The sequence below is a fragment of the Bombina bombina genome, chromosome 3 (genome assembly GCF_027579735.1).
Source record: "Bombina bombina isolate aBomBom1 chromosome 3, aBomBom1.pri, whole genome shotgun sequence".
Taxonomy (NCBI): Eukaryota; Metazoa; Chordata; class Amphibia; order Anura; family Bombinatoridae; genus Bombina; species Bombina bombina.
In genome coordinates this window covers 1,141,914,479-1,141,942,218 of record NC_069501.1, presented here as the reverse complement: position 1 = coordinate 1,141,942,218, position 27,740 = coordinate 1,141,914,479, and the positions used below count along the sequence as shown (strand labels likewise).

Here is a 27,740-nt window from a genome sequence, read left to right as displayed (position 1 = left end):
TTAAGGGCAGTAGCTATGCCTCTGGTGGGGGTAAACACGCCTCTTCACAGCTGAAAAGTAAACATTAGTAGTGTAACATTAGGAGTCTGCATTACAAATTCTAGATGAAACCTCAAAAATGGTCTACAATGTTATTTTCTCCAACATAGGTGTGTCCGGTCCACGGCGTCATCCTTACTTGTGGGGATATTCTCCTCCCCAACAGGAAATGGCAAAGAGCCCAGCAAAGCTGGTCACATGATCCCTCCTAGGCTCCGCCTTCCCCAGTCATTCTCTTTGCCGTTGTACAGGCAACATCTCCACGGAGATGGCTTAGAGTTTTTTAGTGTTTAACTGTAGTTTTTATTATTCAATCAAGAGTTTGTTATTTTAAAATAGTGCTGGTATGTACTATTTACTCTGAAACAGAAAAGAGATGAAGATTTCTGTTTGTAAGAGGAAAATGATTTTAGCAACCGTTACTAAAATCGATGGCTGTTTCCACACAGGACTGTTGAGAGGAATTAACTTCAGTTGGGGGAAACAGGGAGCAGACTTTTGCTGCTTGAGGTATGACACATTTCTAACAAGACGATGTAATGCTGGAAGCTGTCATTTTCCCTATGGGATCCGGTAAGCCATTTTTATTACATGAAGAGAAAAAAGGGCTTCACAAGGGCTTTTAAGACTGTAGACATTTTCTGGGCTAAAACGATTTATATATAAGCATATTTTATACCCCATAGCCTTGAGGAATTATTTTAATCTTGGGAACTATGTAAAATAACCGGCAGGCACTGTATTGGACACCTTATTCTCTAGGGGCTTTCCCTAATCATAGGCAGAGTCTCATTTTCGCGCCTCTATTGCGCACTTGTTTTTGGGAAGCATGACATGCAGATGCATGTGTGAGGAGCTCTGATACATAGAAAAGACTTTCTGAAGGCGTCATTTGGTATCGTATTCCCCTTTGGGCTTGGTTGGGTCTCAGCAAAGCAGATACCAGGGACTGTAAAGGGGTTAAATATAAAAACGGCTCCGGTCCCGTTATTTTAAGGGTTAAAGCTTCCAAATTTGGTGTGCAATACTTTTAAGGCTTTAAGACACTGTGGTGAAATTTTGGTGAATTTTGAACAATTCCTTCATACTTTTTCACATATGCAGTAATAAAGTGTGTTCAGTTTAAAATTTAAAGTGACAGTAACGGTTTTATTTTAAAACGTTTTTTGTACTTTGTTATCAAGTTTATGCCTGTTTAACATGTCTGAACTACCAGATAGACTGTGTTCTGTATGTGGGGAAGCCAAGGTTCCTTCTCATTTAAATAGATGTGATTTATGTGACACAAAATTTAGAGAAAATGATGCCCAAGATGATTCCTCAAGTGAGGGGAGTAAGCATGGTACTGCATCATCCCCTCCTTCGTCTACACCAGTCTTGCCCACACAGGAGGCCCCTAGTACATCTAGTGCGCCAATACTCCTTACTATGCAACAATTAACGGCTGTAATGGATAATTCTATCAAAAACATTTTAGCCAAAATGCCCACTTATCAGCGAAAGCGCGACTGCTCTGTTTTAGAAAATACTGAAGAGCATGAGGACGCTGATGATATTGGTTCTGAAGTGCCAGGGAGGTTTTGTCTGAGGGAGAAATTTCAGATTCAGGGAAAATTTCTCAACAAGCTGAACCTGATGTGATTACATTTAAATTTAAATTGGAACATCTCCGCGCTCTGCTTAAGGAGGTGTTATCTACTCTGGATGATTGTGAGAATTTGGTCATTCCAGAGAAATTATGTAAAATGGACAAGTTCCTAGAGGTCCCGGGGCCCCCCGAAGCTTTTCCTATACCCAAGCGGGTGGCGGACATTGTAAATAAAGAATGGGAAAGGCCTGGTATCCCTTTCGTCCCTCCCCCCATATTTAAGAAATTGTTTCCTATGGTCGACCCCAGAAAGGACTTATGGCAGACAGTCCCCAAGGTCGAGGGGGCGGTTTCTACTCTAAACAAACGCACCACTATACCCATAGAAGATAGTTGTGCTTTCAAAGATCCTATGGATAAAAAATTAGAGGGTTTGCTTAAAAAGATGTTTGTTCAGCAAGGTTACCTTCTACAACCAATTTCATGCATTGTTCCTGTCACTACAGCAGCGTGTTTCTGGTTCGATGAACTAGAAAAGGCGCTCAATAATAATTCTTCTTCTTATGAGGAGATTATGGACAGAATTCATGCTCTCAAATTGGCTAATTTTTTCACCCTAGACGCCACTTTGCAATTGGCTAGGTTAGCGGCGAAAAATTCTGGTTTTGCTATTGTGGCGCGCAGAGCGCTTTGGCTAAAATCTTGGTCAGCGGATGCGTCTTCCAAGAACAAATTGCTTAACATTCCTTTCAAGGGGAAAACGCTGTTTGGCCCTGACTTGAAAGAGATTATCTCTGATATCACTGGGGGCAAGGGCCACGCCCTTCCTCAGGATAGGTCTTTCAAAGCCAAAAATAAACCTAATTTTCGTCCCTTTCGCAGAAACGGACCAGCCCCAAGTGCTACGTCCTCTAAGCAAGAGGGTAATACTTCTCAAGCCAAGCCAGCCTGGAGGCCAATGCAAGGCTGGAACAAAGGAAAGCAGGCCAAGAAACCTGCCACTGCTACCAAGACAGCATGAGATGTTGGCCCCCGATCCGGGACCGGATCTGGTGGGGGGCAGACTCTCTCTCTTCGCTCAGGCTTGGGCAAGAGATGTTCTGGATCCTTGGGCACTAGAAATAGTCTCCCAAGGTTATCTTCTGGAATTCAAGGGGCTTCCCCCAAGGGGGAGGTTCCACAGGTCTCAATTGTCTTCAGACCTCATAAAAAAACAGGCATTTTTACATTGTGTAGAAGACCTGTTAAAAATGGGAGTGATTCATCCCGTTCCATTAGGAGAACAAGGGATGGGGTTCTACTCCAATCTGTTCGTAGTTCCCAAAAAAGAGGGAACGTTCAGACCAATCTTAGATCTCAAGATCCTAAACAAGTTTCTCAAGGTTCCATCGTTCAAAATGGAAACCATTCGAACAATTCTTCCTTCCATCCAGGAAGGTCAATTCATGACCACGGTGGATTTAAAGGATGCGTATCTACATATTCCTATCCACAAGGAACATCATCGGTTCCTAAGGTTCGCATTCCTGGACAAGCATTACCAGTTTGTGGCACTTCCGTTCGGATTAGCCACTGCTCCAAGAATTTTCACAAAGGTACTAGGGTCCCTTCTAACGGTGCTAAGACCAAGGGGCATTGCAGTAGTACCTTACTTGGACGACATTCTGATTCAAGCGTCGTCCCTTCCACAAGCAAAGGCTCACACGGACATTGTCCTGGCCTTTCTCAGATCTCACGGGTGGAAAGTGAACGTAGAAAAAAGTTCGCTATCTCCGTCAACAAGGGTTCCCTTCTTGGGAACAATAATAGACTCCTTAGAAATGAGGATTTTTCTGACAGAGGCCAGAAAATCAAAACTTCTAAACTCTTGTCAAATACTTCATTCTGTTCCTCTTCCTTCCATAGCGCAGTGCATGGAAGTAATAGGTTTGATGGTAGCGGCAATGGACATAGTTCCTTTTGCGCGAATTCATCTAAGACCATTACAACTGTGCATGCTCAGTCAGTGGAATGGGGACTATACAGACTTGTCTCCGACGATACAAGTAGATCAGAGGACCAGAGATTCACTCCGTTGGTGGCTGTCCCTGGACAACCTGTCACAGGGGATGAGCTTCTGCAGACCAGAGTGGGTCATTGTCACGACCGACGCCAGTCTGGTGGGCTGGGGCGCGGTCTGGGGACCCCTGAAAGCTCAGGGTCTTTGGTCTCGGGAAGAATCTCTTCTCCCGATAAATATTCTGGAACTGAGAGCGATATTCAATGCTCTCAAGGCTTGGCCTCAGCTAGCAAAGGCCAAGTTCATACGGTTTCAATCAGACAACATGACGACTGTTGCGTACATCAACCATCAGGGGGGAACAAGGAGTTCCCTGGCGATGGAAGAAGTGACCAAAATCATTCAATGGGCGGAGACTCACTCCTGCCACTTGTCTGCAATCCACATCCCAGGAGTGGAAAATTGGGAAGCGGATTTTCTGAGTCGTCGGACATTTCATCCGGGGGAGTGGGAACTCCATCCGGAAATCTTTGCCCAAATAACTCAATTGTGGGGCATTCCAGACACGGATCTGATGGCCTCTCGTCAGAACCTCAAGGTTCCTTGCTACGGGTCCAGATCCAGGGATCCCATGGCGACTCTAGTAGATGCACTAGTAGCACCTTGGACCTTCAAACTAGCTTATGTATTCCCGCCGTTTCCTCTCATCCCCAGGCTGGTAGCCAGGATCAATCAGGAGAGGGCATCAGTGATCTTGATAGCTCCTGCGTGGCCACGCAGGACTTGGTATGCAGACCTGGTGAATATGTCATCGGCTCCACCATGGAAGCTACCTTTGAGACGAGACCTTCTTGTTCAAGGTCCGTTCGAACATCCGAATCTGGTCTCACTCCAACTGACTGCTTGGAGATTGAACGCTTGATCTTATCAAAGCGTGGGTTCTCAGATTCTGTCATTGATACTCTTGTTCAGGCCAGAAAGCCTGTAACTAGAAAAATCTACCACAAAATATGGAAAAAATATATCTGTTGGTGTGAATCTAAAGGATTCCCTTGGGACAAGGTAAAAATTCCTAAGATTCTATCCTTTCTTCAAGAAGGTTTGGAGAAAGGATTATCTGCAAGTTCTTTGAAGGGACAGATTTCTGCCTTGTCTGTGTTACTTCACAAAAAGCTGGCAGCTGTGCCAGATGTTCAAGCCTTTGTTCAGGCTCTGGTTAGAATCAAGCCTGTTTACAAACATTTGACTCCTCCTTGGAGTCTCAATTTAGTTCTTTCAGTTCTTCAGGGGGTTCCGTTTGAACCCTTACATTCCGTTGATATTAAGTTATTATCTTGGAAAGTTTTGTTTTTGGTTGCAATTTCTTCTGCTAGAAGAGTTTCAGAATTATCTGCTCTGCAGTGTTCTCCTCCTTATCTGGTGTTCCATGCAGATAAGGTGGTTTTACGTACTAAACCTGGTTTTCTTCCGAAAGTTGTTTCTAACAAAAACATTAACCAGGAGATAGTCGTGCCTTCTTTGTGTCCGAATCCAGTTTCAAAGAAGGAACGTTTGTTGCACAATTTGGATGTAGTTCGTGCTCTAAAATTCTATTTAGATGCTACAAAGGATTTTAGACAAACATCTTCTTTGTTTGTTGTTTATTCTGGTAAAAGGAGAGGTCAAAAAGCAACTTCTACCTCTCTCTTTTTGGATTAAAAGCATCATCAGATTGGCTTACGAGACTGCCGGACGGCAGCCTCCTGAAAGAATCACAGCTCATTCTACTAGGGCTGTGGCTTCCACATGGGCCTTCAAGAACGAGGCTTCTGTTGATCAGATATGTAAGGCAGCGACTTGGTCTTCACTGCACACTTTTACTAAATTTTACAAATTTGATACTTTTGCTTCTTCTGAGGCTATTTTTGGGAGAAAGGTTTTGCAAGCCGTGGTGCCTTCCATCTAGGTGACCTGATTTGCTCCCTCCCTTCATCCGTGTCCTAAAGCTTTGGTATTGGTTCCCACAAGTAAGGATGACGCCGTGGACCGGACACACCTATGTTGGAGAAAACAGAATTTATGTTTACCTGATAAATTACTTTCTCCAACGGTGTGTCCGGTCCACGGCCCGCCCTGGTTTTTTAATCAGGTCTGATAATTTATTTTCTTTAACTACAGTCACCACGGTATCATATGATTTCTCCTATGCAAATATTCCTCCTTTACGTCGGTCGAATGACTGGGGAAGGCGGAGCCTAGGAGGGATCATGTGACCAGCTTTGCTGGGCTCTTTGCCATTTCCTGTTGGGGAGGAGAATATCCCCACAAGTAAGGATGACGCCGTGGACCGGACACACCGTTGGAGAAAGTAATTTATCAGGTAAACATAAATTCTGTTTTTTTTTAAACTTTTTTTTTTTTGATACATGGTGAAGACCTTTAAGAATGAAACCTAGTTTTTTTTTTTTTTTAATAGAACATGCATAGTTGCTATTCTCAAAATGATGATTTTCATTGCTTTTTTTTATTAGTTTGCCACACTGTTAAATGAACATTAAAGTCAAAATTAAACCTATTTCAGACAGAGCATGCAGTTATACTGTACACATTCAGATTTAAACCACTTTCAATTTACTTCTTTTTTAAATTTGCTTTGTTCTTTTGGAAAATTGTGAAGATTGATGTTTACAAGATGACATGAAATGTTTGTTTTGTTTAGAAACATGGCAAATTAACAAGTTGTACGGGATGCAAAGCTCAGTGCAGATGCTTTGATATGACTCAGTGCATTGGAACGAATGGACACATGGAGCCATACTGTTCAACTGTGTGCATGAATAATCATAAGGCAAAACTTGTGAAACCTCAGAGTAAGTATGCAAGTTGTTGACTTTACAACATACTAATAAAGTTGTGACTTTTTCCCATTGCAATACCTGTTTGGCAGAACATATAATTGATTAAAAACTTGATCAGTGCTGACAGGTCTATTTCCTGAACCATAATGCTGTATATACCTTTGAAATAATTTATATGAATAATTATATATGAATAATTTATATGAATAATTTTATTGAACAAAATATCTTTGCTACAGAGTATATGGGCAGAATGCATCTTACTCCATAGTGTAGCTCACAGGGTATAAGTATACTAGTCTGTGATTGTCTGTCACATGATACAGGGGGCCGGAAAATGGGAGAAAAAATTAAATATTTTTAGAAAAAAAATCTACTCCTTTTTCAAATTCAGAGTAAGTGCTATTGCATTGTCTCTTTATTATGTACTTGTTAATTATGTAACTCTACTGCTTTCAGTGGTCCTTTAAATAAAATGTAAATTAAGATAATCTGTTACTGGCAGATTAGAGCTGGGTTTTTTTTTTGGGGGGGGGGGGTAAGGTGGGGCCCCTACACTGGAGAAAAGTAAATATCAAAAAGGAAAAAAAAACCCTCTAACCTGCAGATTGCCTGCCAGTACCTAAATTGCTGGTGACCAGTGGGGGCTTAGAGAGGGGTTAGAGAAGAGCTGTTTGGTAGGGAATAGGGGGTTAGAGGTGGAGGGGTTATCCCTATACTATAGCAAATATTAACCTTACAAGGTAACTGATTAACACCTTCACTGCCTGGAATTTCAGCAGTTTGGTGCGCAACTGCAAATAACGGCCTTCTAATTGCCAAAAGTCAATGGTAAAGCCATGCATGTCTGCTATTTCTAAACAAAGGGGAATCTCAGATAAGCTTTTATAACCATTTGTTTAACTGCAGTAGTTTGTAAATAATTTCAGTGAGAATCCAGGGCCAGTATCTTGTAGCCACATACAGGGACATGCTTTTTGGCCTCCTAGACAAATTAATTAATATATTAATTGTAACCTAGTCAATTTATGACCATGGTAGATCTAGTGTCTTACTAAAATTTGATCTTGGATATAGTTCTTGTAGGACAGAATTATTAGTTTTTTTCCCTCAGATTCTCTCTTGAGCTATTTATCCATACCTAAAGTAGCATCTACGTATTTGAGACAAGACCTTTTAATAAGAATTATGCTATCGTTGGAATCGTTGGAATATTGTGTAGCTGCAAAAATATAGTGTCCGTTATATTTTTATTTATTTCTAATGACACGTTGAGTCCACGGATCATCTAATTACTATTGGGAATATCACTCCTGCCCAGCAGGAGGCGGCAAAGAGCACCACAGCAAAGCTGTTAAATGTCACCTCCCTTCCCTCCAACCCCAGTCATTCTCTTTGCCTACGTTAGAGCAAGGAAGTGGTAAAGTTTAGGTGTTGGAAAGAAGATTCTTCAAGCAAGATTTTATTATTTTTCAGCAGTGCAAGATTGTTCTGCTTTGTCCTAGGGTGTAGCCATAGTCCATATCAGTCTCTTCAGTAGAGCAGTGGTGGCTTTCAAGCAATGGGAACTTGTGGGGTACAATCCTCGCTGCGCCTCCCATGTATTTAATGCTGCCCTAATTGTGCAAGCCTGAGTAAGATTACTCAGTCTTGGATTTTATCCACAGGTCCATGTGAGGGAACTGGCTTTAAACCTAGTGAGCTGCCGTGCTGCCTGGCAGAAGTCTAAAGGTAAGTGCTAACTATTTTTTCTGGGACACATTGCAGAAAATAAAAGGATGGCACTTAAAAATACGATTGTGGGACAAGAGACATTCACCTATTGCCAGGGGGATCATTTTATTATTGGCAGCAATAGCAGGCACTGGGACGAGGAGATTTATGGCTCAGTAGGTGGTGGTTTTTATTGTTGATTTTCTCCCTGCCGCTTTAGTAATACATTTAGCCGATCGGGAGGTTAACGTAATGCCCACGATGGGCAGGATTAGCTGAGATGGCATTTTCTGTTGCGTGCCTTTTTCCTCCTACACTTCCTATGTTCCAGAGCAGAGAAATGGCTTAGTTACAGACATTAGCAGAATAGCGGTTACCGGTCTACATTTTACAGAAAAATAGAAGTTGAGTCCGGTTTTTCTAGCAGAATATACACTCCTTTTTCAGTCAGTCTTAGAAGTTGTCCGGAGTGGTTTTTGTGATACTTTATATTTTTATAAAGCAGTTTTGTTTTTTTAAATTTAAAGGAACAGTAAACTTTTTTTTGTGGGGTATTTTCTAAATAAAATATCCATTTATCTATTCTGTTGGTGAATAAAGATGGACTAAGAGGCCCTGCAAGATGTTACATGTTCTTTGTTTTGATGCTAATGTGGAACCACCAATCCCTTTCTGTTCCTCATGTATTGAGAGAACTTTTACATTACAGGGATAGACTTTTGCCTGAGCCAACATTGTCTAAGGCGGATGATGTTCAGGAGTCTTCTGACAATGTTCAAGATATGCCGCAGCTTTCTCCTCAAGCGTCCCAAAATTTATTGTCCACACACACATCACTTCCCTCATGTCCTCAGCGGTATCTGATCCGTTGTCTGCAGGGAAAGCGCAAGAGGAAATCTAAACAATCAGTGAGTAAGGTTGCTGACAGTCGTGGCTATTCCGAATGTCCCCTCCCAGAAATCTGAGGAGGAAGATACTTCGGTAGCATCTAAGGGTGAAATCTCAGACTGTGTAATTCCTTCTGATAAGTTGTTTCTTTCAGGTTTAAGCTCGAACACCTCAGTTTGTTACTTAAGGAGGTTTTAGCTACCATGGACGACTGACACTACTGTCGTAGTCAATGCTAAGAAGTCTAGTAAACTAAGAGTATTTCGATATACCTTCCATGGTGGAGGTTTTTCCTGTACCAGTTCGAACTACAGAGATTATTGCTAGGGAATTGGAGAGACTGGGTATCCCTTTTTCTCCATGCCCTATATTTAAGAAGTTTCCTATAGCAGACTCTATCAAGGAGTCTTGGCAGACGGTATCCAAGGTGGAAGGGGCAATTTCCACGCTAGCTAAGAGGACCACTATTCCCATAGAAGATAGTTGTTCCTTTAAGGATCCTATGGACAAGAAATTAGAGGGTTTACTCAAGAAAATTTATGTACACCAGGGTTTACAATGGCAACCTGCGGTGTGTATTGCTACTGTCACTAGTGCGGCAGCATACTGGTTTGATGTGTTGTCTGATTCTGTTAGGACAGACACTCCCCTCGAAGAGATCCAGGATAGGATTAAGCCCCTTGAGTTGGCCAATTCTTTTATTACGGATGCTTCCCTACAGGTTATTAAAAATTTCTATGGTTGAAATCCTGGTCTGCGGATGTGTCGTCTAAGCTTTTAGCGATCCCTTACAAGGAAAAGACCTTGTTTGGGCCGGGTCTGTCTGAGATAATTTCCGACATTACGGGAGGAAAAGGTCATTTCCTCCCACAGGATAAGAGGAATAAACGGAAGGGACGACAGAGTAATTTTCATTCATTTCGAATCTTCAAGGGTAAGCCTTCCTCTCCCTCTACAAAACAAGAACAGTCCAAGCTTTCCTGGAGGTCCAATCAGTCGTGGAACAAACAAGGTAACGCAATCTAAGGAGACTGCCAATGACTGTCAACATGAAGGGTCTTGTGGGGGCAGACTATCCTTCGCTCAGGCTTGGGTTCGGGATGTTCAGGATTCCTGGGTGGTGGACATCGTGTCTCAGGGATACAAACTAGAGTTCAAAATTGTTCCTCCCAGGGGCAGGTTTCTTCTCTCAAGATTATCTGTAGACCAGATAAAGAGGCGTTCTTACACTGTGTTCAAGATCTTTCCGACCTGGGAGTGATAGTTCCTGTTCCAATGCAGGATCAGGGTCTGGGATTTTACTCAAATCTGTAAGTGGTTCCCAAAAAAGAGGGAACCTTAAGACCAATTTTAGATCTCAAAAGTCTAAACAAATTTTCTCAGAGTACCGTCCTTCAAGATGGAAACTATTCGTTCCATTCTTCCCTTAGTTCAAGAGAGTCAATTTATGACAATTGTAGATTTAAAGGATGCCACAGGGACCATCACAAGTTTCTGAGGTTTGCATTTCTAGACAAACACTTCCAGTTTGTGGCTCTTCCATTCGGCCTTGCCACAGCTCCCAGAATTTTCTCAAAGGTTCTAGGTTCCCTGTTGGCGGTGCTCCGATTGCGGGGCATTGCAGTGGTGCCTTATCTGGACGACATTCTTGTTCAGGCGCCATCCTTTCAGCAAGCAAAATCCCACACAGAAACGTTATTCTTCCTGCGATCTCACGGATGGAAGGTGAATTGGGAAAAGAGTTCCTTAGTTCCAACTACAAGGGTAGTTTTCTTATTAATGAGAATTTTTTCGACAGAAGTCAGGAAATCAGATTTTCGATTCCTGTCTAGCGCTTCAGTCCTCTCCTCTGCCTTCAGTGGCTCAATGCATGAAGGTAATCGGTCTGATGGTAGCAGCCATGGACATCATCCCGTTTGCCCATTTCCACCTCAGGCCTCTGCAGTTATGCACGCTCAGGCAGTGGAACGGAGATTATGCGGATCTGTCTCCACGATTACATCTGGAGCAGGAGACAAGGGATTCTCTTCTTTAGTGGTTATCTCAGAAACATCTCTCCCAGGGAACCTGCTTCCGCAGACCCACTTGGGTGATTGTGACAACGGACGCCAGCCTACTGGGAGAGGGAGCAGTCTTGGGCTCTCTAAAGGCTCAGGGGACGTGGACTCGGTCGGAGTCTGTTTTACCCATAAACATTCTGGAGCTGAGAGCAATCTTCAATGCTCTTCTGGCCTGACCTCTGTTATCTTCGGCCCGGTTTATCAGGTTCCAGTCAGACAACATAACTTCAGTGGCTTGCATCAACCATCAGGGGGGGGAGTTCCATGGCAGAGGTAGCCAAAATAGTTCAGTGGGCGGAGTCCCACAACTGCTCCCTGTCAGCGATCCACATCCCAGGAGTGGACAACTGGGAGGCGGATTTTCTGAGTAGATGGACCTTTCACCCGGGGAAGTGGGAACTCCATCCGGAAGTTTTTTTTCTAGCTTGATTCTCAGATGGGGAGAGCCGGAGCTGGATCTCATGGCATCTCGGCAGAATGCCAAGCTTCTGAGGTACGGGTCAAGGTTAAGGGATCCTCAGGCGGTACTAATAGACGCTCTGACTGTACCTTGAAATTTCAGTCTCGCATACCTTTTTCCCCTGTTCGCTCTCCTCCCTCGAGTCATTGCTCGAATCAAACAAGAGGGTGTCGGTGATCCTCATAGCTCGGGCGTGGCCTTGTAGGATCTGGTATGCAAACCTGGTGGAGATGTCATCTCTTCCACCTTGGAGACTTCCATTGAGAGAGGACCTTCCTTCATCCAAATCTAGTTTCTCTGAAGCCGACTGCTTGAAGATTGAACTCTTAATTTTATCTAAGTGTGGATTTTCTGAGTCGGTCATTGAGACCATTATTCAGGCTCGTAAGCCTGTGGCTAGAAAGATTTACCATAAGATATGGCATAAATATCTGTATTGATGTGAATCCAAAGGCTACTCTTGGAGTAGAGTTCAGATTCCTAGAATTTTGTCTTTTCTCCAAGAGGGTTTGGAGAAGGGTTTATCGGCAAGCTCCCTAATATTGTTACATAAACGTCTGGCGAATGTACCAGACGTGCAATTGTTAAGTCAAGCCTTGGTCAGAATCAGGCCTGTGTTTAAGCCGGTTACTCCTCCCTGGAGTCTTAATCTAGTTCTTAAAGTTCTTCAACAGGCCCCGTTTGAGCCTATGCATTCCTTAGATATTAAATTGTTATCTTGGAAGGTTTTGTTTCTTGTTGCTATTTCATCTGCTCGTAGAGTATCAGAGCTCTCTGCATTACAGTATGAGTCTCCTTTGTTTTTGCGTACTAAGTTAGGGTTTCTCCCTAAAGTGGTTTCAGATCAGAATATTAATCAGGAGATTGTTGTTCCTTCCTTGTGTCCTAACCTTTCTGTGTTATTGTGTGCATTGAAATTCTATTTACAGGCGACTAAGGATTTTCATCAGTCTTCTGCTCTGTGGTTTTCTCTGGAAAACGTAAGGGGCAGAAAGCTACGGCTGCTCTTTCTTTGTTTCTGAAGAGTATCATTAGCTTGGCCTATGAAACTGCTGGACGGTAGCCTCCTGAGAGATTTACGGCTCATTCTACGAGGGCGGTTTCCTCTTCCTGGGCATTCAAAAATAAGAAGCTTATGTGGAACATATTTGCAAGGCAGCAACTTGGTCCTCTCCACACTTTTTCTAAATTCTATAAGTTTAATACTTTTGCCTCGGCTGAGGCTTCTTTTGGGAGAAAGGTTCTTCAAGCAGTGGTGCCTTACGTTTAGGTTCCCTGTTTGTCCCTCCCTTATCCTCTGTGTCCTCTAGCTTGGGTATTGATTCCCAATAGTAATTAGATGATCCGTGGACTCACCGTGTCATTAGAAAGAAAACAAAATTTATGTTTACCTGATAAATTTATTTCTTGACACGGTGAGTCCACAGCCCGCCCTGTTTTCTTAAGGACAGGGTTTTTTGTTATAAACTGTAGACACTTCTGCACCTTGTTGCTTCCTTTCTCTCCTTTGCTTCGGTCGAAAGACTGGGGTTGGAGGGAAGGGAGATGATATTTAACAGCTTTGCTGTGGTGCTCTTTGCTGCCCCCTGCTGGGCAGGAGTGATATTCCCCAATCGTAATTGGATGGTCCGTGAACTCACCGTGTCAATTATTATTAATGAAGAAAAAAAACTTTCAGTGTTTTCACCGATTAGTCTTAAAGGGACAGTCTAGGCCAAAATAAACTTTCATGATTCAGATAGAGCATGTAATTTTAAACAATTTTCCAATTTACTTTTATCACCAATTTTGCTTTGTTCTCTTGGTATTCTTAGTTGAAAGCTTAACCTAGGAGGTTCATATGCTAATTTCTTAGACCTTGAAGCCCACCTCTTTCAGATTGCATTTTAACAGTTTTTCACCACTAGAGGGTGTTAGTTCACTTATTTCATATAGATAACACTGTGCTCGTGCACGTGAAGTAATCTGGGAGCAGGCACTGATTGGCTAGACTGCAAGTCTGTCAAAAGAAGTGAAAAAAGGGGCAGTTTGCAGAGGCTTAGATACAAGATAATCACAGAGGTTAAAAGTATATTATTATAACTGTGTTGATTATGCAAAACTGGGAAATGGGTATTAAAGGGACTATCTATCTTTTAAAACAATAAAAATTCTGGTGTAGACTGTCCCTTTTAAGTTGTGTGTCCTGCATTTTCAGTTTTGTATTAAATGTTTGGCCTTCATCCTGATTTTTGTGACACTTTTAAGGCCGCCCAAAAGTACCATTTTTTTAATAGGTCCCATTTCTTTATGGCTTTTTTTTTTTTTTTATCCCCCCCCCCCTCTTTTTCAATCTTTGCAAATATCTTAGGTCTTGGGTTTTGTCCATAGCTACTACTGTTTTTGAGCTGACTATTCATTGTTGTGAGACTTTATTTTATTTTCCATCAAGATAAGGTTTTTAGAGCACCTTTATTTTTGAACATGGTTTCTTCTTGTAATTTGTAAATGGTCAGGAACCTCCTTCGCCTTGAAATTTTAACAATTTATTTTGTGTTGAAACAAAACAGATCAGCCAAGTCCTAAACATTTATAAAGCAAACATCTCTTATACTTTGAGCTTGAGTATGCACACAACAAGGCTAGCCAGTCATAATATTAGTATAAAATTCATGATTTTGCTGTTATCCAGTAAAGCCAATAGGGGAAATATGTAGCAGGGTTAGCCTTGAAGGTACAATTCTGAGAATTAGAAAATCCATGTTTTTTCAGAGCTAAATTACATAAAGGGTGCAAAATAAACTATGCTGCAAAGTTGTTTAAAGGGACAGTCAAGTCTAAAATGACATGCCCCATTTGAATCATCAGTTTTTTTTTGGACTTGACTGTCCCTTTAAACAACTTTGCAGCATAGTTTATTTTGCACCCTTTATGTAATTTAGCTCTGAAAAAACATGGATTTTCTAATTCTCAGAATTGTACCTTCAAGGCTAACCCTGCTACATATTTCCCCTATTGGCTTTACTGGATAACAGCAAAATCATGAATTTTATACTAATATTATGACTGGCTAGCCTTGTTGTGTGCATTCTCAAGCTCAAAGTATAAGAGATGTTTGCTTTATAAATGTTTAGGACTTGGCTGATCTGTTTTGTTCCAACACAAAATAAATTGTTAAAATTTCAAGGCGAAGGAGGTTCCTGACCATTTAAAAATTACAAGAAGAAACCATGTTCAAAAATAAAGGTGCTCTAAAAACCTTATCTTGATGGAAAATAAAATAAAATAGTCTCACAACAATGAATAGTCAGCTCAAAAACAGTAGTAGCTATGGACAAAACCCAAGACCTAAGATATTTGCAAAGATTGAAAAAGAGGGGGGGGGGATAAAAAAAAAATAAAGCCATAAAGAAATGGGACCTATTAAAAAAATGGTACTTTTGGGCGGCCTTAAAGGGACAGTCTACCCCAGAATTGTTATTGTTTTAAAAGATAGATAATCCCTTTATTACCCATTTCCCAGTTTTGCTTAACCAACACAGTTATAATAATATACTTTTAACCTCTGTGATTATCTTGTATCTAAGCCTCTGCAAACTGCCCCTTTTTTCAGTTCTTTTGACAGACTTGCAGTCTAGCCAATCAGTGCCTGCTCCCAGATAACTTCTCGTGCACGAGCACAGTGTTATCTATATGAAATACGTGAACTAACACCCTCTAGTGGTGAAAAACTGTTAAAATGCAATCTGAAAGAGGTGGGCTTCAAGGTCTAAGAAATTAGCATATGAACCTCCTAGGTTAAGCTTTCAACTAAGAATACCAAGAGAACAAAGCAAAATTGGTGATAAAAGTAAATTGGAAAATTGTTTAAAATTACATGCTCTATCTGAATCATTAAAGTTTATTTTGGCCTAGACTGTCCCTTTAAAAGTGTCACAAAAATCAGGATGAAGGCCAAACATTTGATACAAAACTGAAAATGCAGGACACACAACTTAAAAGGGACAGTCTACACCAGAATTTTTATTGTTTTAAAAGATAGATAATCCCTTTATTACCCATTTCCCAGTTTTGCATAACCAACACAGTTATATTAATATACTTTTAACCTCTGTGATTATCTTGTATCTAAGCCTCTGCAAACTGCCCCTTTTTTCAGTTCTTTTGACAGACTTGCAGTCTAGCCAATCAGTGCCTGCTCCCAGATTACTTCACGTGCACGAGCACAGTGTTATCTATATGAAATAAGTGAACTAACACCCTCTAGTGGTGAAAAACTGTTAAAATGCAATTTGAAAGAGGTGGGCTTCAAGGTCTAAGAAATTAGCATATGAACCTCCTAGGTTTAGCTTTCAAATAAGAATACCAAGAGAACAAAGCAAATTGGAAAGTTGTTTAAAATGACATGCCCTATTTGAATCATCATTTTTTTTGGAACAACTTTCCAATTTGCTTTGTTCTCTTGGTATTCTTATTTGAAAGCTAAACCTAGGAGGTTCATATGCTAATTTCTTAGCCCTTAAAGGCCGTCTCTGCATTTGACATTTTTTCACCACTAGAGGGAGTTAGTTTGTGTTTTCATATAGATAACATTGAGCTCATGCACGTGAATTTACAGAGGAGTGAGCACTGATTGGCTAAAATGGAAGTCTGTCAAAAGAACCAAAATAAGGGGGCAGTCTGCAGAGGCTTAGATACAAGGTAATCACAGAGGTAAAACCTGTATTATAACTGTGTGGGTTATGCAAAACTAAGGAATGGGTAATTAAGGGATTATCTCTTTCTTTCTAATGACACGGTGAGTCCATGGATCATCAATTACTGTTGGGAATATCACTCCTGGCCAGCAGGAGGAGGAGGGGAAGAGCACCACAGCAGAGCTGTTAAGTATCACTTCCCTTCCCACAAACCCCAGTCATTCTCTTTGCTTCTTGTGCAAGGAGGTAGTGAAGTAATTAGGTGTCCTGATTAAGATTCTTCTATCAAGATTTTGTTATTTTGAAGTCTGGGCAAGATTGCTCTTTCCTTCCATCACAATTTGGGTCTAGCTGTACTCTAGCTGCGGTGGCTTTAAAGTAGTTAGGAACTTGTAAAGTGGGCTTTGCTGCGTTTTCCTAATATGTTGCTGCCCTGGTATTGAAAGCCTGAGTAAGTTTACTCTGCCTTTTTACACAGGTCTCTGTGAGGAGCGGCATCCTCTCATACTTTGTAAATCGTCTGACTGTCGGACGGCTAGAATGCAGGTAAGTCTCTTTTTTGTTCTTCTGGGGCTATAAGGCTGGCACTGAAGGGGTTTATCATGTCCTACATGTGCATCCGTTCATTATGGGTTTACTGTATCTGTAATCACAATGTGCATTTGTTTATGTTGGATTTCCTTCACCTACAGAAATTATAATTTAATTTCTGTGTATTTTCCTTTGCTAGTATGGAACAGAGCTCTGTTCCTAAATATATAATTTTTAAAGTGACAGTGTAATTTTAAATAAAAATAATTTTAGCCTCATGTCTCCCTGGATGCTGCTGCTCAGGCTATGCCACAACTTTCTCCTCAATCTTCCCAAGCCTTTTTTATGGCGTCACATGCAGTGCCCTGTGGTTCCCCTCAATCTCCTGGAGGAGTTATTTACGTGCAGAATTATCTGCCCAGGTGTCTTTTGGCTTCTGTGGCTTATCTGCATTTCCTATATTAAAGTGAAATCGCAAGAGGTTATTTTATGAAACAGATAGTAAGGTCTCTGCTCCGCTTGTGGCTACTCATTTTGTCCTCCTTATAGTTTTATGAGCAGGATAGTCGGTAGCATCTGAGGGTTAAACCTCAGATTTGGACAGTGTAATTCCTTCATCTGGTACTGAAGTGGTTCTCTTCAGATTCAAGCCGGAACTCCTTTTTGTTTAGGAGGGGTTGGCTACTTGGTAAACTTAGACTCTCCTGTCGTTGTCAATCCTCTAGAATCTAGTGAATTTTATATTTATTAGGATTCATTTGTAAACATTTTCCTGTTCTTGACCGTATTAATAGAATTTTCTCAGGGATAGGGGAGGATTACCCCTTCGCCTGTCTGTAATAGCTGTCTCCTTTAAATATCATGGTGCTGTCATTGCTATTCTGGTTAGACATCAATCCTTATTTAGGATAGATGCTCATTTACAAAACGTTTATGGACAAGTGCAGCTTCTTTTTGCAACGCTTTGTCGGATTCCATTTTGGAGGACTTAATAAGGAGATCCCTAACAGAGAGGCTGTTAGGCCAATAGTTTATTTTTGTTGCTGCTTTTCGTTCCTTTGTACTTCAGGTGAAGTTTTTCCCTTTGTTTTTCCAAGCAGGAGCAGTTCTCTTGGATATCCAGTCAGTCTTGGACGAGGGGGAAGTAAAGAAAACTGCAGATAACTATCATTCAGCATGAAGGTTTGCCCCAGAACAGGATTGGATTCTGTGGGGGCAGTCTGTCTCAGTTTTTTCTTTTGTCTGGATACTAGATGTCGTAGATCCCTAAGGGGCTGTAGATATAGTATCCCAAGGTTACAAATTGATATCATCTCCTTTCCAGGAGTAGATTCCACCTCTCATGTTTCTTTGAAGCCCAGATAAAGAGGCGTTTTTTAAATGTGTTCAGAATCTTCCTCTCGTTGCTTTTCCATTCTGTTCCATCTCCCTTCTGTCTTAATTTAGGCATGTACCATCCTTCAAGATGGAGACTCTTCGCTCCATTCTTCCTTGGTGCTAGAGGGTCAGTTTATAACGGCCTTACATCTAAAGGATGCGTATCCTCAGTTTCCCTTTCAAAGGGATCATCTCAGATTTGAGTTTTGCTTTCTGACTGAATTTTCTTTCAGTTGTTGGGCCAATAATGGCTTTGCAACAGCTCCCAGAGTTTTCTGAAAGTTCTGGACCGCGATCGGTTCTTGGATTGCAGTGGCGTCTGTCCTAGACGTCCTCTTGGTCCAGGCGCCATTTTTCGACAAACAAGATCTCAGAGGTTTCGTTGTTTTTGTTTTTTTGTTTTTTTCGTTCCACGGATGGAAGTGGAGCTGGAAAAGAGCTCCCTTGTCCCAGCTGCATGGGTATTCTACTTAGGAATTATTGTTGATCCTTTCAAGGAAGTTCTTTCTGTCGGAAGTCAGGAAAGCTAGGCCGGTGAGGTAGCTCAGTTGATAAATGCCCTGACTACAAAAAAGCCTGTTTAAAAGGTCCATGGTCACAGGTTCAGATCCCGGCAGGGCCGACTCAGCCCTCATCCTCCCGAGGTCGATAAAATGAGTACCATTAAATTGGGTAATAACTACTATTACTATTCAGCTACCGATTTGGTTAATTCTGAGAACGAGCACTGAATAAAGCGCTTTGACTCTCACTGGGAGAAAGGCGCTAAATACTAGTTATTAAAACTTGCTGGGGAATTAGCTCAAATGGTAGAGCGCTCGGTTATCATGCTAGAGGTAGCTGGTTCGCTGCCCGCATTATAACGCAGGGACTTTGGTCCTGGGAGAAGTTTGCTCTCCCCTTCATTTTTGAGGCGAATAGTGACTTTCAATGTTTTGATGGTTTGACCTCAGTTGTCTTTAGCCCATTTTATCGGATAATAGACAGGCAACATAGCCTCTGGAATTTTCTCTGCAAATGGGGGTTTCCAGAATTGGTTCTGCTGGGGTCTCGTCAGAACCCAAGTTCCCAAGTCATTTCAAGGTTAAGAGATCCTCAAGCCTTCTACTAGATATTCTGGCAGTTCCTTGGAACTTAAGGTTGACATATCATCCTTCTGTTTGTTCTCCTTCCGCGAGTCATCGTTCGGCTCGAGTAGGTGAGAGCATTGGGTTTCTACTAGCTCTTGCGTAGCCTTGCAAGAGCTGATAGGTGAATCTAGTAGAGATGTCGTCTCTATCTCTGTGGAGACTTCCACTAGGAAGAATCTTCTGCCTCTCAGGGGTTCTTCCGTCATCCAGATATCGTTTCTCTAAAACTGTGTTTTGCTTGGAGATTGTTCTCTTGTTTGTATCTAATCGTGGGTCTTTCGAATCGGTTCTTAAGGCCACGATTCAGGGTCTACCCCTAGAAAGATTTTATATAAGATATGGTGAAGGGAGATGTGGTGGTGTGGTTAGCTCCACCGCTCCCGAAACAGGTTGAGGGTTTGAATCTAGGTAAAAACTCCTGTTTACTCATCTGGCATGTGCTTCTGGTGACAGCTAGCATACCAATAGAGCTGCGGAATCTGTTGGCGCCCTACAAATAACCAATAATAATAATAATAAAAAAAAATACCAATGTGGAAGTATTTTAAGGACCCCAAGGATCTTCTCTTTTATCCAGGTAGTCCTTGAGAAGGGCTTATTTGTTAGTACCCTCAAGGGTCAGTTTTCGACGCTTGCCATTCTGCTGCTGAAGCGCCTGGTGGACGTGCCGGATGTACAATCACTTTTTCAGGTCCTGGTCGGAATCAGGACCATGTTTAAGTCAGTTGCTCCTTGGGGGCCTTAACTTTGTTCTTACAGTTTTTCATCAGGTGCAGTTTGAGCATATACATTCCATATATATTAAATATTATCTTGGAGAGTTTTTTGTTCTTCTTCTGCTCGGAGGGTTTCTGAACTCTCAGCTTTGCAGTGTGGTTTCCTTATCTCGTATTTCAGTAGATAAGGCAAGTCTAAGTACCATGTTGGTTTTCTTCCTAAGGTTGTTTCAGACAGATTTTAGTCAGGAAATAGTTGTTCCTGTTCTCTGTCCTACTCTTTCTTCTCATAAAGATCGTCGGGTGCACTACTTAGATGTTGTGCGGGACCTTACATTTTCTCTGCAGGCTACAGGGGACTTTTCTCAGTCTCCTGTATTGTTTGTTGTTTTTCTGGTTAGACATTTAGGCCAGTAAGTTTACGCTACTTCTCTTTTCTCTGGTTGAGAAATGTTATGGTAGGGCTTATGAGCCTGCTGGACAGCAGCCTTCTAAGGGAATTACAGTTCTTTCCACTGGGGCGGTGTTCTCTTCTTGGGCCTTCAAGAAAAGAGGCCTCTGTGGAAAAGATTTGTAAGGCGGCGATTTGGCCTTCCTTGCTCATTTTTTCTAAAGTGTATAAATTTGCTCTTTTGCCTCGACTGCGTGGTGCCTTCTGGTTAGGTTACCTGTCTTGTCCCTCCCATATCATCTGTGTCCTCTGGCTTGGGTATTGATTTCCAACAGTAATTGATGATGATGATCCGTGGACTCACCGTGTCATTAGAAAGGAAACAAAATGTATGCTTACCTGATCAATGTATTTCTTTCTTGAAACGGTGAGTCCACGGCCCTCCCTGGTTTACAGACAGGTTTTTTTTTATATAATCCTCAGGCACCTCTGCGCCTTATTTCCTTTTTCTACTTTTCCTTTCGGTCGGATGATTGGGGTTTGTGGGAAGGAATTAATACTTAAAGGGACACTGAACCCAAATATTTTCTTTTGTGATTCAGATAGAGCATGACATTTTAAGCAAGTTTCTAATTTACTCCTTTTATACATTTTTTTCTTCATTCTCTTGCTATCTTTATTTGAAAAGGGCATCCGCTTTTTTTTGGTTCAGTCATATGGACAGCACTTTTTTATTGGTGGATGAATTTATCCACCATCAGAAAGGACAACCCAGGATGTTCACCAAAAATGGGCCGGCATCTAAACATACATTCTTGTATTTCAAATAAAGATACCAAGATAATGAAGAAAAATTGATAATAGGAGTAAATTAGAAAGTTGCTTAAAATGTCATGCTCTATATCACGAAAGAAAAAATTTGGATTCAGTGTCCCTTTAACAGCTCTGCTGTGGTGCTCTTTGCCTCGTCCTCCTGTTGGCCAGGAGTGATATTCCCAACAGTAATTGATGATGATGATCCGTGGACTCACCGTGTCAAGAAATAAATTTATCAGGTAAGCATAAATTTTATTTTTAAAACAAGCAAAAATTCTGGTGTTGACTGTCCCTTTAATTACACACACACTTATATATAAAAATCAATATTTTATTATAAAAACATCTTATTTTGTTTTAGTACTTTATCTTTCATGAGTGTAGGTTTGGCACTGATGTTGCTACTTATTCATTGTAAGGGTATGAGAAAACATGGCAAGTCTTCAGTAAAGCGCACACAACTCTTACATTAGAAATCCATCACCATTTTGTGGCAACTAATAGGTTTATATTGCCTAAAAGGCATACGGTAGTAGAGAACCCACTAGTACCTGAATACTATTCCACTACTGTTAGTAATAAAATTTGTTTAATAACTAAAAACAAATTACGCCTTTTTGTATGTCACAGCTTTTTATTTTTTTGTCTATATGGTTTGTTTTCTTTTAAATATGTTTGTTTTAATTTTTACAGATATGGGAATTATTTGTCATTTTTGTAAAAGAAATTCTTTACCTCAGTATCAAGCCACAATGCCTGATGGGAAAATGTACAACTTCTGCAGTTCTAACTGTGTAGCAAAGTTCCAGGTTTGTATAGCTTCAGCAATAATACGGCCACAATACAAAAAAATGTTTACAAGAGATCTAAAAATATTTGTGCAATAATAAAACACTATATATTAAATTTTTGTAAGGTGTTCTTTGAATATGTACAGAAGCCAGAAAAAGTGCATACATAAAGGAGTAAAAATACTGTCACTCAAATATCCATAGGGGCACTCTAATACTCAAACGACAAAATCAGGGCTATGTACATATCCCCACAGACCAACAAATTTTGAAAAAAGAATAACAAATAAGCAGACTTATTCGCTATGTAAATAAGACCCAACATAAAGTCTTTTGAGGCAAAAACGATGCTCCGGCAGCTCTCTGGAAGAATCAGCAGACGTAGAGAATCGGATTCCTGAGAAGGAAAACAAAACAGAGGCGCCTCTAAGTGCAGTAACGTAAGGGCAACAAGCCAACCCAAAAACATGGGTAAACCACTCGCGTGCGGTGATGCACACTATAGTGCGACTAGGGCAGGCTGAGACTTCTGAGCCGCTCGACTGACTCGACAACCAGCTCTCCGGACAGGTGAACTCTCAGGGTGAGGGACCTACTTATACCGTAGGTTATTGGAATCAATCGTCCTCTGCTGGTGCCAAACCGTGTCTTGCAGCAAAACAATGCTCAAGATGATTGACTGGATTGTAATTCAAGCAGATAAAAATGTTAACAGAATTACCAACAGGAGCGGTAGCGATAAAACTATTTATTGGATAAAAACAAATGTCATTGATACAGTGACATGTTTCTCAGCAATCAACAGTGTTTCCTTCGACTTTAATGATAACAAGTAACTGCTACCTATTTAAATCATTCTGCTCCATTAGAAAGCATCACAGGTAAAACACATGATCCACCCCTTGTGACATCATACAGGTAAACGCCTATATGGCTTATCAAAGGATCGAAATTAATATGAAACATGCAAACATTTTTGCATTAACGAACACAGCAAGAAAAAAATAAAAAAAATTTACCATACAGCATTGCAAGATTCTAACTATACAATAAGATACTATCTATACGGAATAGAATCTCAAGCGCAACACAAAATAGTTATTTCCTCTACCAAAAACAATATCAGTGTGTCTACAACCTGTCAGACAAGCGCCCGAAAGCCATTTTTATCGCTACTGCTCCTGTTGGTAATTCTGTTACCATTTTTATCTGCTTGAATTACGATCCAGTCAATCGTCATGAGCATTGTTTTGCTGCAAGAAACGGCTTGGTACCAGCAGAGGATGATTGATTCCAATCACCTATGTTGTAAGTAGGTCCTTGAACCCTGAGAGTTCACCTGTCCGGAGAGCTGGTTGTCGAGTCAGCCGAGCGGCTCAGAAGTCTCGGCCTGCCCTATTCATACTATAGTGTGCATCACCGCACGCGAGTGGTTTACCTATGTTTTTTGGGTTGGCTTATTGCCCTTATGTTACTGCACTTTGAGGTGCCTCTGTTTTTGTTTTTCTTCTCAGGAATCCGATTCTCTAGGAGACCTGCCATGGCAATTTCTGGGGTTCAGAGCCCTATTTTTAAAGGATTCTCTTGCATTTGTCTTAATCCAGCCCATTCTTAACTCCTGATTTTCTCAGATGGTTTCACAGAATCTTATTGTATAGTTAGACTGTCTTCAATTGTGTTGTTTGTGAGACTCACTCATATAGAGACCAATATTATAAAGTATCTTTTAGAATTAGAACATTTTCAGCCGAGTCTAAATAAATAAATAGTACGTTAAAGATTTGGGAAAAATCAAGATTCTCACACTTATTACAAATAAGCACTTAATCACAAGATTGTTAAGTCAGATGTGTGAACAAAACATACAACTTGTGTTCAATTTTTTTTAGACTCTTAGTATGCAATCAACTCAAAATGGTCAGCATTCAAGTACAAGTGATATCCAGCTCAAATGCAATTATTGTAAAAATGTGTTTTCTTCTAAACCAGAAACACTGGAATGGGAGGTAAGACTTTTTTTTATTTTATTTTTAATTTTGTCTTAAAAAAATAATTTTTCATCATGACCATAAATGTAGTTATTTCTTACTGTGATTATTTAATTGCTTTTCTGCTTCTTACAGAATAAGGTTAGTCAGTTTTGCAGCACTAATTGCTGTGAGGATTATAAGAAACTTCACTGCATTGTTACATATTGTGAATACTGCCAGGAAGAAAAAACCTTGCATGATACAATGAAATTCTCTGGAGTAAAAAAGCCATTTTGTAGTGAGGGTGAGTATACATTTGTTCAACCTTTATTTCAAAGAGATGCCCACACCCTAACCTTTTTTTTATAATTTTTTTTTTTTAATGTAAACCTATACTAACACGTATATATGACTGCACTTCATTTTGGTGTTTGCTTTGTAATTTGAGTTTTTCCACATAATTTCTTTCTTTCCTAAGATATGGTGAGTCCACATCTTGAGTAATTACTGTTGGGAATATCACTCCTGGCCAGCAGGAGGAAGCAAAGAGCACCACCATTAAACTGCTAAGTATCACTCCCTTACCCACAACCCCCAGTCATTCTCTTTGCCTTCGGTGCATGGAGGAGTTGAAGTTTAGGTGTCTGAAGAAATATTTTGATTTAATCTACAATCAAGTTTTGGGGTATAGCCGTATTACACGTCATTCATTGCAGTCGGGTAGTGGTGGCTTTAAAGCAGTTATGAACTTGTAAAGAGGTACTTACTGCGTTTTCCTAACAATTGCTGCCCTAGTTTAGAAAGCCAGTGTTGGCTACGCTGTTCTTTCTTTTTCAAAGTCTCCGTGAGGAACTGTGTCCTCTCATACCTTGTAACTGTCTACATGCTGAACAGCGGAGCTGGTAAGTGCTTTTCTTTCATGTAATTAGCAAGAGTCCATGAGCTAGTGACGTATGGGATATACATTCCTACCAGGAGGGGCAAAGTTTCCCAAACCTCAAAATGCCTATAAATACACCCCTCACCACACCCACAAATCAGTTTTACAAACTTTGCCTCCTATGGAGGTGGTGAAGTAAGTTTGTGCTAGATTCTACGTTGATATGCGCTCCGCAGCAGGTTGGAGCCCGGTTTTCCTCTCAGCGTGCAGTGAATGTCAGAGGGATGTGAGGAGAGTATTGCCTATTTGAATTCAATGATCTCCTTCTACGGGGTCTATTTCATAGGTTCTCTGTTATCGGTCGTAGAGATTCATCTCTTACCTCCCTTTTCAGATCGACGATATACTCTTATATATATATATATATATATATATATATATATATATATATATATATATATATATATATATATATATATATATACCATTACCTCTGCTGATTTTCGTTTCAGTACTGGTTTGGCTTTCTACAAACATGTAGATGAGTGTCCTGGGGTAAGTAAGTCTTATTTTCTGTGACACTCTAAGCTATGGTTGGGCACTTTTTTTTATAAAGTTCTAAATATATGTATTCAAACATTTATTTGCCTTGACTCAGGATGTTCAACATTCCTTATTTCAGACAGTCAGTTTCATATTTGGGATAATGCATTTGAATCAATCATTTTTCTTACCTTAAAATTTGACTTTTTCCCTGTGGGCTGTTAGGCTCGCGGGGGCTGAAAATGCTTCATTTTATTGCGCAATTCTTGGCGCGGACTTTTTCGGCGCAAATTTTTTTTTCTGTTTCCGGCGTCATACGTGTCGCCGGAAGTTGCGTCATTTTTGACGTTCTTTTGCGCCAAAAGTGTTCCTCCAGCTGTTGTTTGTAATGAATGTCATGACAAACTTGTTAATGCAGATAATATTTCCTTTAGTAAAGTTCCATTACCTGTTGCTGTTCCGTCAACATCTAATACTCAGAGTGTTCCTGATAACATAAGAGATTTTGTTTCTAAATCCATTAAGAAGGCTATGTCTGTTATTCCTCCTTCTAGTAAACTTAAAAAGTCTTTTAAAACTTCTCATTGTTCAGATGAATTTTTAAATGAACATCATCATTCTGATTCTGATAATAGTTCTTCTGGTTCAGAGGATTCTGTCTCAGAGGTTGATGCTGATAAATCTTCATATTTATTTAAAATGGAATTTATTCATTCTTTACTTAAAGAAGTCCTAATTGCATTAGAAATTGAGGATTCTGGTCCTCTTGATACTAAATCTAAACGTTTAGATAAGGTTTTTAAATCTCCTGTAGTTATTCCAGAAGTTTTTCCTGTTCCTGGTGCTATTTCTGAAGTAATTTCCAGGGAATGGAATAATTTGGGTAATTCATTTACTCCTTCTAAACGTTTTAAGCAATTATATCCTGTGCCATCTGACAGATTAGAGTTTTGGGACAAAATCCCTAAGGTTGATGGGGCTGTCTCTACTCTTGCTAAGCTTACTACTATTCCTACGGCAGATGGTACTTCCTTTAAGGATCCTTTAGATAGGAAAATTGAATCCTTTCTAAGAAAAGCTTATTTGTGTTCAGGTAATCTTCTTAGACCTGCTATATCGTTGGCTGATGTTGCTGCAGCTTCAACTTTTTGGTTGGAAGCTTTAGCGCAACAAGTAACAGATCATAATTCTCATAGCATTATTATTCTTCTTCAACATGCTAATAATTTTATTTGTGATGCCATCTTTGATATCATTAGAGTTGATGTCAGGTATATGTCTCTAGCTATTTTAGCTAGAAGAGCTTTATGGCTTAAAACTTGGAATGCTGATATGTCTTCTAAGTCTACTCTGCTTTCCCTTTCTTTCCAGGGTAATAAATTATTTGGTTCTCAGTTGGATTCTATTATCTCAACTGTTACTGGAGGGAAAGGAACTTTTTTACCACAGGATAAAAAATCTAAAGGTAAATTCAGGTCTAATAATCGTTTTCGTTCCTTTCGTCACAACAAGGAACAAAAGCCTGATCCTTCATCCTCAGGAGCGGTATCAGTTTGGAAACCCTCTCCAGTCTTGAATAAATCCAAGCCTTTTAGAAAATCAAAGCCAGCTCCTAAGTCCACATGAAGGTGCGGCCCTCATTCCAGCTCAGCTGGTAGGGGGCAGATTACGTTTTTTCAAAGAAATTTGGATCAATTCCGTTCACAATCTTTGGATTCAGAACATTGTTTCAGAAGGGTACAGAATTGGTTTCAAGATAAGGCCTCCTGCAAAGAGATTTTTTCTTTCCCGTGTCCCAGTAAATCCAGCGAAGGCTCAAGCATTTCTGAAATGTGTTTCAGATCTAGAGTTAGCTGGAGTAATTATGCCAGTTCCAATTCTGGAACAGGGGCTGAGGTTTTATTCAAATCTCTTCATTGTACCAAAGAAGGAGAATTCCTTCAGACCAGTTCTGGATCTAAAAATATTGAATCGTTATGTAAGGATACCAACATTCAAAATGGTAACTGTAAGAACTATCCTGCCTTTTGTTCAGCAAGGGCATTATATAGATTTACAGGATGCATATCTGCATATTCCGATTCATCCAGACCACTATCAGTTTCTGAGATTCTCTTTCCTAGACAAGCATTACCAGTAGTGATGCACCGAAATGGAAATTCTGGACCGAAACCGAATCCGAAAATCCGGGATGCACTTGGCCGAAAACCGAAACTGATACCGAAAATTTATTTTTTCAAATTAATTTTTTTAGGTTTTTTTTTTTTTTTGCATAATTAGAACCAATAAAAAAAGCCCACACTTTTATTGAAAGTAACACACTAAAATTGGACAA

At 40.4% G+C, this 27,740-nt stretch overlaps 1 protein-coding gene across 5 annotated transcripts in view; it reads left to right on the top strand.

Moving 5' to 3' along the window:
• The window catches only part of ZMYM2 (zinc finger MYM-type containing 2), a 409,791-nt gene that overhangs the window by 151,474 nt on the left and 230,577 nt on the right, over positions 1-27,740 (top strand). For all 5 annotated transcript variants that reach the window (XM_053708531.1, XM_053708528.1, XM_053708530.1 and 2 more), the window contains 4 exons: positions 6,325-6,475; positions 21,915-22,030; positions 23,902-24,018; positions 24,136-24,286. In XM_053708531.1, the coding sequence (XP_053564506.1) occupies positions 6,325-6,475; positions 21,915-22,030; positions 23,902-24,018; positions 24,136-24,286 (535 nt within the window). The remainder of the gene's footprint in view (positions 1-6,324; positions 6,476-21,914; positions 22,031-23,901; positions 24,019-24,135; positions 24,287-27,740) is intronic.